Raw genomic sequence first — 17,157 nt, forward strand, 5'->3', positions numbered from 1 at the left:
TATATGTAGCTGTTTCTGTGTTGATTTTGAGGAAAAACAAAAACATCAGCTCTTGGGCTTTTGTTCTTTTTCCATGCATGCAGGCATCTAAAGAGTGTATGTTTGCTGTTATCAAATCATGCAGACCATAGTTAACTGATGATATTGCACTGAGATTTTTTTTATTATGATTAAATGACAGTAAGAAAATGGAAGATTTCTTAATAGAACTAACATTGCTGGCGGAAAATTTTTATGAACAATCTTAAAAGGATATGAGCAGCTGTCTGAAGCACGAAATAAAAGTCAATAGAAAGAAACTAAAAATATATAACGCCCTATAAATAATTTACTCCAAAGAACACAAAACCCTATTTGAGAGACAGATTACCTAAATGATCTGTTCAAGAGTTGTCAAGAATACCAGCAGTGGAGTTATATAGACACAAGTTATTTCTTTTCAGCTGGTTATATATAACCCGGTATATATGTATTCTGTATGCAGGAAAAGATCTGCTGTATAAGTCAAAGTGGTTTTTATGTTCAATATTCTTTATGGGGATATTGCTATGTGCTTTGAATTAAGGTTAGTTATGTGGCATCAGGATATACTAGCTGATGTAAGAAGTCACAGAGTGTATCAATAAATGTATACCAGAATAAACATATCTATTTCATACAGTCAAATAAATCTTCATCAATTATACTATGTACCATACAGAACAAATTAGGGTACGTTGTACAACTCCTTTCTAAGACCAATACAATACAATTTCTAACAATACAAGCAGAAACAAAAGTAGGGAAGCAGGGAATATACATTTTAGAGTTTATGGTATCAGGTGACAACTTTTTTAATTTACTATCTGAAAAGACTAAACTGCAGAACAAAAGGGGTACAGCTGTGGAAAATAAAAACAAGTCACTGAAGGGAATGAAAGAAAATGATCAAGAAAGTGTGTTGCATCTCAAATATATTTTCAAATAACTCTTATTCTAAAGTACAAAATAAATTCTATGAAAAAAAAAAAACTACAGTAGAAATTAAGAAACAGGTTCACAACAACAGCACTGACAGATGTACAACATCCAGGTACCTGTGGGGGAGGCGGGGGCCCCAGTGGCCTCCAGAATGAGCATTCGGAACCTCTCCAGCATTATCCCTTTCAGCAGCACATACTCAATGCTGCTCAGGACTTAGCACACTGTTAAAAATAATGGCCACTTTAAGATTCAACACACTGTGAAATGAATTCTCATCATTAATAGCTACCTAATTATCATTAAAACACACTTCAATGTACTCCCAGTGATGGATAACAGTCCATATACAGTAATGGCAACTGGGTTTGAAGAATCTATTTGGAATCTCTTGCGTTTAATGAGAAGATAAAAAATGACGAATGTTATTGGACAATCAAACGACTATATACACATACATGTACAGGAGCATAACAGCCCCAACAACTTTTCTTGATTTATTGATAAAACAGAAGTATCACGCACACCAGCCCAGCTAATTCATATATCCAATGGGAAAAAAAGACATTGTATGATCATTTCCTGACACACTATGGGCGTCAAGCTCACACACACTTTATAATAATCCTAGAATCCTGGTCCTCACGCTCATGCTATATCAGCTGCCGGTCCCTGCTTCACTGCAATATCACTTGCCCTGATAAACGAGGTCATTTCTAAATCCAATTTTCCCGAGCAGAGAAACGACAATTGCTGTGAAATGTGACACAGTTGGAGGAGAACTTGGTCAGCATTATCGAGAAAACCAAAAATCTGACCCACAAGTCAAAGAAACACGATTATTGACACAACTTCTCTCAATTGCAATAAATTGCTACAACATTTTTGACAATTAATATATTGATCATTTAAGCGCGTTCTGTATCCACTGCATTTCTTTTTGTAATTGTCAAGCTATTTTGAAACAATGCTTCAAAGCTTTTACCCATAAAAATTCAGTCACATGAATCTGATTTCTCTCACAGCTACTGCAGTCAAGTAGTCACTCTATATTGCAGTCGAGTGTGTTTTTGCAAGACTAAAAAATAGAAACTTTTTTCACCTTTACAAAACTTCTATCATTTCTTCTACAGAAATGTATGCCTATATGCATAAAGGATGACACTTAATATAACGTTAGTGTGCTTAAAGGGAATTTTATGGCCACTAGGGTCTACTTTCAAAGTCATCATTTAATTACCGTAATTTTTCTAATTGGTCTTATGTTTAAATTATACATCTATCTACCTATTTTTGCAAACTTAATGGTATGATAAATTGAAACCAATGAGGAAATTCATCATTGATCATTTTTTTTCCATATTTATTTGTTAAAGTTCTCCCTGTTAATTAGCAAATGTGATCAAACCCTCCCTATCCCCATTCAATGTCAATGGAGCGGGAACACTAAACCGAAAACCAGTTTCCAGTGGAAGCACCACCAGGGATCTTCAACTCAATATATATATTTATATATATTTATCCATCAATGCCAAACACAGACACATATAGGAAGCATTGTGGTTTCTGAGATACTGCAGAATCCAGTAAATACAGCATGAATTAGTGTCAGCAGACACGCCAATAATATTGACCTTGTTCCTCTTCAGGTTTTATGCCTGCTGCAAACATTTGCTCTTTTTGTGTTTCTTTGTGTAGTCCTATGCATCTTCTATATTTACATCACTTTTCTAGACTACAAAATTTTCAGCCACTAATTTGTATGTGTACATTATACATACATCTATCATGTCTGAATCATATTATACCCTAATATTGTTTGAGCAGAAAAATGCAAAACATTGCCAAAGGGTTAATTCTATTGACAATAAATCTACATTGATCTAATTTATACAGTATTAGATACAAATGTATGCACTTACCATTCAAAATATCAATAACCTGTTCTCAAGATGTGCACACACATACTTTGTGATTTTTATATCCATTAATAGAAATCACTCTCAACCAGCTGTTTTCAAAGAAATCAACCTAATTCCATCTAATGATATTCCACGGTTACAATGATATAGATCTGCACACGGATAAAGAGAACCCGGAGACTACCAGGGAAACACTGAGGCTATCCCATAACAAAGCCGGACTGAGGCGCAGTGTTCAATTAACACCTTGATGGTCCAGAGAACAGAATTCCTGTCTCCCGTCTCCTCCAATAATGACATTATCAGGTGTCCGGTCTATGGTCCCCCGTAAGACATAGACCGGGCATCTCTCCAAGGTCAGGGTGCCTAATTACAGGGAGTCCGATCTTGCTGCCCTATAAAGCATCACTCAGGGGAGACTGCAGGGCCCATGTATCTCTCTGTAGCTAGTCTCAAAGCATGTAACTGTACTCTCTATCGTATCCTATAATATCTAATGCCTGCAGCTCTCATTTCCTGTTCCCTCTGTCTGAATGTGCTCATTACAGTACACATACTTGTGACAAAGACATATAACAGGCAATAGACAATTTTTCTGCACACAAAATTAAGTTACTCAATTAAGTTACACAATTAAGTGCTCCTTGACTAATTAACTATTGATTGATTCAATTTGAAGGGTAAGCCGAAGGGGGCGGGGGTCCTATCCTTTTTGGTCCAGAACTGATACAATACATAACATTATAGTCCACCTTCCCTCACCCTATAATCCCCCCCTCAGTCCAACAAAACAAGGAGTGAATTATAAGATAAGACAATGATACTCACGTACTACTCACTAGCTGACTTTGTGGTCCGCAGCCAGCTTATGGAGACTCTGACATCCTTGCACTACCTTACAATAACAACTATGACCATCTACATATTAAGTCTATATAAATCCAATAGCCATTAAATCTTCATTGATCATTCCTCAAACTGATAAACAGAACAACCAGTTATAATATGCATATACACTAGAGTTATGGCTGCAGGAGTGGTCAACAAACAGATAATGGTGGCATCAGGGCAGCTATAAGAAGGTTAGAGACACCCAGAGCTCCGTGTTACTAGAGAATTCATCAAATCAATTACAGACCGACGAATCTGCATTTCTTCCACTGTGACATTTGTGCATTTGTAAACAGAAGACTGTAACAGCCCAACAATTGATCTGACATGGTAACTCCACTAATCATAAAGCCTTGATCATACTGTTCTACATCACAGAGATCCAACAAAGTTCCAAAATAACCAAAAATCTATAAAATAATAGAACAAATGAGATTTCTCTATAGACACTTTTAGTCTCATTGCGTAATTCGTACGTGTATCTTGATTTGCTGGTGCATGTTTGAGAAAATATAAAACCCAATTAATATAAATCTTAAATTCAAACTCTTCTTTTCCAAAAAACAAACAAAAGCATGATAAATAATGAAAAGTCTCCACTAAAACAAATTTCAAATTCAAGAGCTTTTGTTTGATATATACAGCATCTGATATTGATACAACTGAAATCAATACTAATGCATTATTAACCGTAATATTGAATGCATTCAAACTCTGCATTATTCATCATGTTCTGAAATAGACAATACAAAGACTTGTAAAGTTGTTATTATTCCTCTGTAATAGCTACAAAATAAAAACACGGCCACTGTGTTTTGATAGCTCAGTCCATATCAGAATGCAATTCCAGGCTGATAAAGCTAGGATTCAAACTATAATGTGTCAATAAACCTGGCATAATCCTATCCAATACCCCGAGTTATGCTCAATCACATTAGTTCTCAGTGTAATAAATCCTTTATTCTTTCCTTATCTCGTCAAGATCCCCTCATGGTGGACTGTTAAACTGATTATTATTTCTCTGACAATTCTGAAGGGACAGGCACAGCTAGTCTTATTGCTGATCATAACATTCTAACAACCATGTCTTTTATAATTACAGAGAGACAAAAAAATTAACCAAAATAAGTATGTGTCAAAGAGGAGAGCTCAACAACCTTGACCCATTACTGACCTCTGACATTGACCTTTACTTGACCTGATATGAAGTCTTTATCTTGTATAATTCAGAAGGTATGACCATGCAAAGTTATGTTTGCATCAATGCAGATAAAAAGACAGACCAAAACAATTTGTTTGACAGTAAACTTCAGAGGCATTTAAAATATAAAAGATGCAAGAGATTGCCAGCTGTTTCTATGATCGAAAATCAATTCTAGTTTGGCATCAAAGCCAAAGCGATACAGTTTGTACAATATTCATCATTGGCATAACAACTTGTTGTTAACATGGGAATGAAGCAGCTGTGTCATAGATTTCTATTGTTTAAATCTCTATGGAAAAATGTGGCACTTAATTGCTTTAATTCATTACCAGGAATTTGTAACATAAAAACAACATAACCCAATTTTTTTTTTTTTTTTTTTTTTTTTTTTTTAAAAGGAGGGTTTGGTTTGTGATTACTTCAGATAGTTTGAAGACAAGAGAGAAGGGGAAAGGAGTATATTTTTCAGAAAATAAATTTAGTAAATTTTCAACCAGACTTAGCAAAAATTGGTTTATTCATATTAAGAACACCTTCAAGCAGTCTTTTTCAATCACATGTTGGAAAGGTATTTAAAAAGAAAGTAAAAATCTGTTCTTAAAACGACATCCAATCTCACTGAATCTTCTTGCACCTAGTAGAGATCAAATTACGGTAGCGATGAACAACAAATATTGCGGCAGAAGCTGTAACAGCAATCAAGGGAAAGAACTCCCACTGGTCACAGGTAACTACACACCTGATGCTTGAGTTGTCCTACCTTTGAACACAGATAACTTGTGGATGGAGGCTTTCACCAGGTCACCACCTGACGGCCAGCGGGTCAGCTGACCAGAGCTGTAGTCCCCGGTAAAAAACTTCAGCTGCCTATGTACAAAAAAACCCAAACCAAACATTCCATTAATCATCTACAGCTTTTTATTCAAAATTGATATAGCAGAATCAGTGCAGGTACGAAAAATTTCAAATCAGAAAATCAAATTATTAAAAAATTTCATCTTATCCAGCTTATCCTAGCTTAATTACCCATTATTTAAACCTAAGGAACACAATTTTAAAGAAATAAACTGATGTGTTGCCGTACCTTTGTTTGTAACACAACACACACAGCCACTTTCCTTGGAACAGGTTCTCCTTACACACGTTGCACACTCTGAAGCGGCAGTTTGGACACAGGTCACCGCGGTTGAAGAACAATCCCAGCTCCGTGTGACACCGCGCACATATCTTGGAGAGGTCGTCTCCCGCTCGGAGCACGCTCTTCATCCGGATTGCCTGGATCTCCGACTTGAGCTGGCTGTTCATGGAGCAAGAAAAATCAACATTCATATCAAAGTCTTTTGTGAAACAAGTGTTTACAAAATGGTACACATGAGTAAGAGGATAAACAAAATGCAACACAATCTGTTTTTGGTATATATTGTCAATTTTGTTGACTTTTTAAGGTGGTATAAGACACTTCCATATTGTGACGTACTTCCTATCAAAATAAACAATAAAATCAAGTATGGTATGAGTTCATACTAAATGTATTCTTTCCCATTGTTCTTACCTAACAGCAGAGTGCAATGGGTTATAGCGTTACCCATGAATCTGTATGATATCATGAGTTCGAATCATGCTGGTGCTTATTATAAATTTTACCTTTACAAAAACTTTTAAAACTTATTTTTTGGTCAAATATTGCAAAATTTAAAACTTATAAACCGGTAAAAGTATCTTGATTATAATGTACTTTTATCCACATTAATATCGACAAAAAATTGCCCCATACCCCCTTGAATACAGTTCAGGGTTTTTTATTTGATAAACATGATAATTAACAGTTAGATTTCTTTCAAACCTGGATGGGTGAATCACAACCATGTAGCATACAAATTAATGAATCTAGCCTGAATGAATTTTCTAAGAAATCAATACTGAATACAGGGTTATTTTTGCTCCGTGTTATTTTCGCCTTTCTTCACTCGCATACAGCATCGCCCCGTCTTGAATTAGCCCAAATGCAGATGTATTAACAGAAATATTATTTGTGACATAGAATTTGCCTAGTCTTATATTCGCCCGCTGACAAAAGGGGCGAAAAATTTCCCTTTATGTAGTAGCATTTTAAAGGTTTATCTGTCCTTATAAAACAGAATAATTGCATGAAAACAGCCCTTAAGAAATAACCAGAAATCTCAAATGCTATTAAATATATTAATTCCCTTAATTGTCATTTTTCAATAGTACAATATATATATTTGTTATACTTTCATGTTAAATACTGAAATCTGATTGGTTAAGACGCAGTTAATAATATTTACTATTACCCTCAGCGTTAGCAACGCACTTGGCAACGGGTAACATTATATAAATAGTGCCTGTTTGGGAGGGTAACAGTTGAAATTGACACCCCGAGAAAACCATTGTCAACCGACGCGAAGCGGAGGTTGACAATGGTTTTCGAGGGGTGTCAATTTCAACTGTTATCCTCCCAAACAGGCACTATTTATTTTGTTATACTGAATGTCTTTTTTAAAATTTTTAAGAAAATTTTACTGCTTTTATATAGGAATAACGTGAATTCTACAGCGAACCGTACGCGCATAACTTTCGCGCATGTAACATTTTTTAATGTTACCCGTTGCCAAGTGCGTTGCTAACGCTGAGGGTAATAGTAAATATTATTAACTGCGTTTTAACCAATCAGATTTCAGTATTTAACATGAAAGTATAACAATAAAAAATGTTACATGCGCGAAAATTATGCGCGTACGGTTCGCTGTCGAATTCACGTTATTCCTATATAAAAGCAGTAAAATTTTCTTAAAAATTTTAAAAAAGACATTCAGTCTAACAAAATAAATAGTGCCTGTTTGGGAGGATAACAGTTGAAATTGACACCCCTCGAAAACCATTGTCAACCTCCGCTTCGCGTCAGTTGACAATGGTTTTCTCGGGGTGTCAATTTCAACTGTTACCCTCCCAAACAGGCACTATTTATATAATAAACAATCTTATTATCACATTAAAGGTTGTTTGCTTTGCTTTACTGCTTAACATATTTTTTTTCTGTCTAAAATATACATATAAAAGATTTACATTTTTTAAATTCAAATACTTGTTCATGTAAATAAATAAAGTCTTTTCATGGAATTCTTATTTAAGAAGCTGCATCATGGAGAGAACGTTTGAGAAAAGAAATGTTGAGCACAGGAAGCGGTTGGAATAGGGATGGTATTAGGTATATAACAGGCGGGAATTTCTGTTTAATCAAAAAAAAATTATACATGTACACATGGTACATATATTTAATGGGAGGAAAATAAGCAGTTTTAGCTTAATCGTTGCATTATGAGGGAATGCCTCCAATTGAACTTCTGAACAACATGAACAATGTGTAACAAATGTCTCCTTCATATTTCATAATACAATTGATATTTCAAAACTTCATAGTGCCCTTAATGGAGTAATGTTAATAACAGCTGTGGTGGCCATTTCAATACCAATATTCTAAATGTGTACCAGGCCTATACATATATTACACACCTACACAAAACTTCTTATATGTCAGAGCATTACATATAATTAACACAATGTATGCATTATTTTAGGTATATGAAAACGTCTTTATTTAATGCACAGAGTTTGATCTCACCCAATGGACAGATAGAATTCTAAGATACAAAACAGAAGGAATAGCATACTAGCATAGATATGACTGCTGCAAGCCAACTCAAGGTTGTTTGATAAGGCTTAGTGACAATTTCAATTTCTGATTTTTTCAAAATATCACAACTTTCAAGAAATCTTGAATGGACAAGCAAATCTCACTGCACTGATACTTAGAGGAAATCTTTCAGTCCCATGAGTGCATACTTGAATAAATTGCTGAATCAAGCTCATGTATATAGTATAACACTTGGATCATACCCACCAGATTTTCTTGTCCTCGGCTTGGCGGACCATCTCGTCCTTTTGGAGGACACCGAGGATCTTGTCCTTCTCCTCCTGGGACAAATTGTCCAGATTCAAGAGCTCCTCCATCATTGGAGGAAAGGAGTCCCTCCTTCAGGATTTCAACCAACGAAGAGTGCTGTTACTCCATCATTTGGCGGTATATTGCTTTGGCCTGCCGTAAAGTTACTGTTACATGTGGTATTTTTAACAGTCTCTTATTGACAAATGTAAATGATTAAACACAAAGTAACCTCCAGTCTTGAATGCTATGTTACCATCACAAGTTCCTGAAAAATAGTAACAATAGTAACAGTAACAATATCACAAATATATTAAATGACAGTATATATACACAACTTATCTATTGCAAACATCCAATTAGACCTTTATTTTTATAGACCACATTGCATCATCACTCACAACAAATTCTAAGTCTGTAAGAAATCATATTTTAAAAGGACTTCTCTTTAATTGGACTTTTTGTTACCTGCCTGTGAAGTCCACTCTATTCAGTTATCTACAAAACATTACGCAATCTGGGACAACAGGTGACAACACCCTAAAACATTCGACTAGGCTGAAAGATCTAATCTTATAATCTTACATTGATCACAAACTAACATTATGTGTCCTCAGAAAAAATTTTCACTATGTGTGGAATGCAAACATTCAAACACCCCCCCCCAAAAAAAAATAAGTGTATTAAAATTATAATAACTTGCATGCTACCACAAAGTTCTAAGTACTTTTCATTACTGTTTACAACTGCCAAAAGTGAACAAACTATGATGACATAATTAAAACATTTTTAATGAATGGATGTTTCAACAACAGCAAACCCAGTGCATTAAAAATATAAGACTAAGAAAGGCAGACAGACATACAAAATTTCATCAGAGACATTGACAATCTGAATATCCAATGCCTTTAAAAACGAAAAACCAGGTTTGACTCATTTTTCAAAGATGAGCTAAGTGGCCAGCCAATACATGTATAATTCCCAGAGCACATTAAACAATTTTTAACAATCAATTTTTCAAGCTGTTTTTTGACTTATTAGCAGCAAAAGAAAGAATATCTTATAAAAGTACTCCTTCAACAAAGTACCAATTCAATTCAGACTGTTGTTGATGACATTCTGCACAGCAACTACATATGAGTGATATATATCAGCTACATTTAAGTGCAAATGGTTGAGTCAACCTCAGGTAAACAAATACCTTAAAAGTTAAAACCCTCTGCAAAAACACCTCCACCCCTCTCCAAAAGAGCATCAGTTACATCCAGCAACAAATCATTATAGAGAAATTCAACTCTAGAAAACATTTCCGATTATGCAGTCCCCTTAATATCCAAGTTTGTCACAGTTACACACATTTCTTCAATTTGTTCATCTTGAGACCATGTTGTACCGATCGATTTTTCTACTTTACAGATAGAGCAACTGTTTAAGATGCAATCGCATCCCGCGCATTACCGGCCCACCTGTTGTGTGCCCCCATTGTGTGGTGGAGTGTGATGTGACACGGAGCATCAGCATCAGCTGTTACATGGTCACAAGTTCTACTGTACCTGACAGAGGTAATTGAGGGGTGGTACAGGTGGGGATATCTTCATTAATATCTGATGTGTCACTGAACCCTTGCCTCAGTAACCCACAGACCTGATCTCTTGGATAGATCTTTCATATATAAATCTTTATCAAGAATTTCATTCATTCAAACAAACTAAAGGTTTGATATTCTGATTTTTACACAAGCTCAGAGTCAACGTCATATTTCATGTGTGTACTGTACTGTATTTTGATATTGAAATCATTTTTCACCGGTTTTTTTCTTTTTGGAGGGGGGGGGGGGGGAAGGGGAGGTGTATATAAATTTTCACAGTAATGCTTCGATCCAATCTTGTGTCACATACTCTAGCTGTCAAATATCCTAACCATTGTACGTACATGTATAGCCATTTGATTACCACAAATACTTTCACTGACGTTCCCCAGAACCCTTTCCTTTCAATTAATGAACTCTATCTAGCTGTCTCAAACTAAATCACGTCCCTAGATCTCTCTTAATCTACTGCACCCTATTATGAAACAATATTGGAGACACCTAGTGATGTAATTTTGACAAAACAACGACATTAATTTCAAACAATGACAACCTTCTTATCTTTGAAGACGTCTATAAATTTCATATTATGAAACAAGAAGTCATACGTTACCTTTAATTCGTAAAATCCTCCTACCGTTCAAAACAGAATTCCCAGCTGATTTAAATCCACCAGGCCACGCAAGCACAGTTGACACAGATTAAAATTCTTTACGGAATTTCACGCAAAAACTTTTTGAATACACCAAAATTTCGCAATGTGTGTCTCCCCCATCGTTACAAAATTTCTCCCTTTCAATCCACACCCCCACAAACTTGTATGTCAACACTTTGAATGCAGATTTTCAAACTCCAAACAAGCAAACATTAACTCACAAAGAAAAACACTAGAAGGGAGGCCCTCTCCGTGAATAGATAGTGTATAAAAATAGCCTCTACCTGTCGCACCTGTCCAATGACCCAGAGAGAGGCCCTGATGGTTACCTGAGGACTTAACGAGACTGCAAGGTGTTCACAAGGGCCGATAGATCAGTTATATACTCCACGTCTACAAACTGGTTCAGTGCTGAACACTGCACAAACCTTATCTCTGAATAGTTTCAATACACACTTCAATGCAATAAAGTTATCAAAACTTAATAACCAAGGAGGATGAGTGTTTTCTCATATGCCATATAAATTCAAAGGAAAAGAAACAGAGGAAACATAGACAGCTAGTTTACCTGTGTACCTGTAAATGTACACACTGGGTTTACTGATCCAGTGAAGCAGTAAATAGAAGAATTCTTAGTTGATACAGTAAACAGCTTTTATCTGATGTTAACACAGAATTAAGATTCTAAAATTAACAGAACAACATTCCTTAATGCTTTAAAATAGCATGTACATTCAATGATCAAACATTATAAATATAAAGCTCGATCATCAAAATATGTTACATGGCATGCCAATAATAAGTTTGGCAACAATGGTAATGCATTCAAATTTAAAACCCTGCATCGCTACATTTAAAATACAAAAATAAAATAACCCCACTGCAAACACACGATTATTTACTGCCATATAACTTATAAGTACTGTAATGTATCTTTTATAAATGAAATCAAAATATATACATGTACTTGAAATGAACATAATGGTATACAGCAGCAGAATAGTACTTACATATTGTGTCATGTACAGCTACATGTATAGAGCCTTCCTGAGCACTAGTACTGCTAGCATATAAGGCAAATCTCTCAGTCACAAACACACTTTTAAACCTGCAATCAAAACATTCCCAGATGTGATGAATTCAAAACATGTACTGTACATACAATACTAATTATTCTCATATTAAAATCTTGTCTGATTGAACCTGTGCTACAATCACACACCATAGATGTCCACTTGCAAAATCTGCTCCACTAATCTCTATAGAAAACACTCCTCAGGGGAGATTACTGCAGATAATCTAAGTGTGTTCTCCCAAAAGGCATCATACAACACCACGGGCAAAGCCTTGCGTACAAGGTGCCTTATTTAAAAAAAAAGGACATTCAACTAAAGGGTGCAAAAAGAAGTTTAGTGGGCGGAGCATAGCTGTATCTGTGTTTCGTCAGTATTTAAAGGCCACAGCAATCGTGACCCTTTAGAAAATTAATCTATTGTCATTGCATATGTACCTATAAAGGCATTTTTTCTTCAAACTTGTATTTAAGTTGGGTATTTAAATGGAATAGCAACTGATCGTGACCCATTAAAAATGAGTTATAAAATCATTTTTCAATCCATTGTCATTTTCATTTAAAATCAGTCATTGGATCCTGACATATTCAAAGAGAGGGAAAGAAAAATCCTTTCTCAAAAAATCCTTACCATGTTTACAATGAATATAACAAAAGCTACTAAAAATTCACTTATCTATTATTTACCAGAAGTTATGCCAATGGACTAATTCCAATAGTTCTGATTCTGTGAAGACTGAAATAAAGGTGAAATATAAACACGTACATTACAATGTATAGAAAGGCAGACAAATACTGCTCTTCTTTTTTTTTTTAACTGATGTTAAACTTATCAGATATTTTTGCCACTGCAAGATCCACATATTTATCCACAGCGAACTTCTTTGTCATATTATATGAACAAAAACAATAACAATTTGTCCTTGTTATAAAAAAAAACCCTCCAACTGTTGCACAGAACCACAAATTCTCCGTCACAACATTTTACGTTTAATTGATTGCGATCAATTGCATTCTGCTCTCTAACATTTAAGTAACAAATTATAAGTGTGTTGCCAATTATTATGATTCAACACCATGAATTTATTCCGCTAGCTGCCATGACTGAGTTGATGAGGTGATGGTTGCAGGAGCAACATTTTGACTCCACAACATGGAACAATTGAACAATTCCTATGCAATACGGAGTATAGGGAGTGGTACTCTAATTGCTCCATTGTCCATGCATCATAAATTAGTCCTAAGTTTTGGTTAATTTATTAGATTCATTACAGCCATCATTACTTTATTGATCTCTCCATTACTCATCCCCCTAACCCCACCTCCATTTGGCAGATATCAACATTTTTTCAAATGGTTTAGGATTTGGAAAAGCATTATACTTTTAAAAATTTACAAAATCAGGCTTGTGCCCATTAAGCATGTTCAGATTATAATTGTACACTAGTATGTGAAAATTACACCTACATGTTACTTATTCCCATAAAAGCAACAAAACATATGGTGATTTCCATTCGAAATAAAACAGGACATATATACAAATAAATCAACCAAAATAACATTAGATTTCCTGATTATCTAGATCTGGGTTTTTTCTCATAAATTTGAAACTGACAAATGAAATTATCCATTTAGATCACAATCTTTAGAGATTCAGAGACATTTCCTCATTTTCACTAAAGACACTACCTATATCCTCTTCTTTGTAAGATTTTTCCATCACACTTTATAAAAACATGTTATGTATGTAAAAGAACCTCAACCTACTGTTGCATACTACCGGTACTTGTATCAATTAAAATACGGATTTTTACACAACTTACATAATTCATATTCCTTTGCAAATGAAAGTTATGACACATGACACATGGTAAAACTAATTTGATAATGGTTTTAACTCAGACGTACATGTACAACTTACAAGTATTAATACTGCTTTAGAATTGAGGTTCAATAAAACCATACATTTACATAGAAAAAATTACAGACTATGCACTTTTAAAAAGAATTCTAAAAAAACATGGGCCGGGGTCGTGATGAGGGCATGAATGAAAAGACCCTTCCATCCCCATCCAGTGGGATTTCAGATTACAGTGAAATAAATGACGCGTAAGCCTGAAGATACCTGGGGTTATGGACCTTGACTAAAACATGTACACAGAAGAGTACACCTTTCAATATTCATCCCCAAGTTAACCTCTGGACATCAAATAAAATTAGGGACACATAGGCGAGATAATTGAAACACCATTAAAAGAACATAAATAGACCAGAAACCCGCACAGCTTTTCAGTAAAATAGTCTCTATAAGGCCATCCCCCAAACCCACTTGGGAGAAAACACTTGCCATTCTTATTAACTTTTGATAATTATTTCTTTTATGGAAATCCATTTGTTTGCAGATTGATTTTTTTACTTAATCAAGTCACTTATGAAAAAAAATAATCTCCTTACCGTAATTACCATGCTTACCTGCCTGTCCAACGATACACACTAAATAAATTAAGTGAGGAAAAAGGCAAACATATGTGGCTTCAATTTTATCACAATAAAAATAATTATCATTGTTGATATCAAATGAAAAAAAGTTCACGGCTATTTCTAAATAATTGTTCTGACAACCTTGGGTAGAAGGAAATGTAAAATAATATTAAACTAAATCTTTTAAATCTTTTTAAAGTACATCTGAATTATTATAGCAAAGGTCAATGTTTGTTTGTTCATTCCACCATCGCATGTTTTTTGGCTACCTGTACAATTTTTTAAAATGTTCACCTGCATCACCCTCTTTGAATATCATTTGTCAGTTGGTCCATTAATCAATGTCCATTAAACATGTTAGGTTATGAACACTCAAACAACACGAAAAAAATATGATTTAAAATTTATCATATAATGCAGCAAAATATAATTTTGTACCTAATTGTCCCAATTTGTTATTATTAAGTCCATCACTCCATGTGAAGCATGTTAAACCAAATCTATGAGTTCATTATATATGTTAGAAAATTTGTAAATGTATATATTTATATCAGACCTTGAAATTCCTTATAGTTGATTGTTTAGAGGAATAAGATAACTGCAGTGACTTGGTTTCATTCGGTGCATTATGACATTGTAACACCACGCTCCTCAATGGGACATCAATACCTGACAATCCTTCGACAATCCAGATGTGACCACTTGTCCCCAGGAGAAGGTAGCTAATATATACCGACTTTGTCACCAGCTGCCAGATTGAGACGGCAGCAGTCATTGAATGTGCATGTTTGTGTGAAGAACTACAAACGAAGGATGCTTGTGGATACCGGTATTTATAAAACAGGTTCATTGTGCAGTTAATTCCAGGTAGATACACAAGGTTGACATGCTGGTAAACAGTCACTCTGACCCTGAGGTTGAAATGCAAGATGTGATATACAAAATTTGATATGCAGGTATAGGTACTACACAAGGTTGATATGCAGGTAGATACAGAGTCTGACTCTGAGGTTTGAAAAACAGTATGCAGATGGTGTAGATACAGAGGCTGATTAGCAATTTTTAATAAAAATAAAAGCAAGTCAAAAGCAAAGTCTGAAAGACAATTAAAAATCTGATGTGCATCTGATTATCGACTCCTTTGGTGAGAATCGTGGCATCACAATGACTTTTCCCATACAATAATACAGAATAGGTTTTACCAACCAAAAATCGATCTTAAATCGTATTAAATGACCCCCTCAACAATTGACGTACCTAAACAAGTCAACTGAAAATTAGATGAAAAACTGCATTTGTGACCGCAGCTTAAAACCGAAACAAATTGACTGATATTTTAAAATCATGTTAATTGTGTCATACCAAGCATTGGTAATTGGACCAGATTAATGCAGATCATATTGGGACACCAAACACCACAAAATACTGACAGGGTTCAGAACTAATATATACCTCATACCCCCAAAAATCTTTATTCTTGAAGGAGGGGAACATCCTATTGCAGCTTCATGCCTGCTGGTATTGTTTGTCATATGTGTCATATACATGTGTGGGCTGTGCAGACTGTATACAGGGAAATATTCGCCCCCGTTTTATTTTCGACTCTTTCGTTGTCAGAGGGCGTATTTAAGACTAGGCAAATTCTATGTTACAAATAATATCTACAACTGGGCGAATTCAAATCTGGGCGAAACTGTTTGTAAGTGTAGAAGGGCGAAAATTAAACGGGGCGACAATACCCCTGTATACAGTATCTCAATCTTAGGACCTATTAAGTTAGGTTGTAATCACCATACTGGTACCTTACAATTTATCACCTAAGACCAGTTATTGGGTGAACTGAGAGTCCGGGTCTACTGCTTGCGACTTTTCGAGATTTTTTATTTCAGTCGTCTGTTTCAAATAAATAAAACTTTCTTGGATATGATTTAACCATGAGCTTAAACGATCATTGTTTCTCACTGATTTACATCTTTGCACTTTCAGCAGTGGCAGACGTGACGTAATAGTTATACGTTAAAAATAGAATATTACTTCTCTGTGAATAGCATAATATGCCTTCTTTGATTTGACATAAAATATCAATATACCGGTATATAAATATGACATGTAGAAACAAAAGGAAATTAATGATTAATTTTGAGAGATTCATAGCGTAGTTGAACCCCTGATTGCAGAATATTATATGTTGAATAGTCTAAGATTTTGTGTATTACCGTATGATAACAAATAAATAATTTCATGAGTTTTGTTTAGGTATCATAACCCCTATGACCCTAAGTCTGACCCCAAAACATTTTGCAGAGTATCAAATGAACATGAACAGGGGTTTTTCTCCGTTATTATTGCAAAACGGATAACTGGTACAATAAATCATAAAACTCGGGGCTACTAAAAAGCACAAAAAACCCAAGATATTATCA

General features: G+C 34.9%; 2 protein-coding genes across 6 annotated transcripts in view; one reads left to right on the plus strand and one right to left on the minus strand.

Annotated features, from left to right (window-relative positions):
* The window catches only part of LOC128183824 (cold shock domain-containing protein E1-like), a 44,548-nt gene extending 43,566 nt beyond the window's left edge, over positions 1 to 982 (plus strand). Inside the window, exon 16 of the mRNA XM_052852985.1 lies at positions 924 to 982. Within this exon, the coding sequence (XP_052708945.1) occupies positions 924 to 967 (44 nt within the window). The 3' untranslated portion in view covers positions 968 to 982. The remainder of the gene's footprint in view (positions 1 to 923) is intronic.
* LOC128183821 (uncharacterized) overlaps positions 1 to 13,357 on the minus strand; it is a 32,146-nt gene extending 18,789 nt beyond the window's left edge. The window contains exons 1-5 of one of the 5 annotated variants that reach the window (XM_052852975.1): positions 12,404 to 13,357; positions 12,192 to 12,289; positions 8,897 to 9,206; positions 6,062 to 6,274; positions 5,738 to 5,844 (exon numbers count right to left, since the gene is read on the minus strand). In XM_052852975.1, coding sequence (XP_052708935.1) covers positions 5,738 to 5,844; positions 6,062 to 6,274; positions 8,897 to 9,009 — 433 coding nt within the window. In that variant the 5' untranslated portion in view covers positions 9,010 to 9,206; positions 12,192 to 12,289; positions 12,404 to 13,357. The other 4 variants (XM_052852974.1, XM_052852979.1, XM_052852977.1 and 1 more) reach the window with 4 other exon arrangements.
* Positions 13,358 to 17,157: the final 3,800 nt, after the last annotated feature.

The sequence above is a fragment of the Crassostrea angulata genome, chromosome 5 (assembly GCF_025612915.1).
Source record: "Crassostrea angulata isolate pt1a10 chromosome 5, ASM2561291v2, whole genome shotgun sequence".
In the NCBI taxonomy this organism is placed as follows: domain Eukaryota; kingdom Metazoa; phylum Mollusca; class Bivalvia; order Ostreida; family Ostreidae; genus Magallana; species Magallana angulata.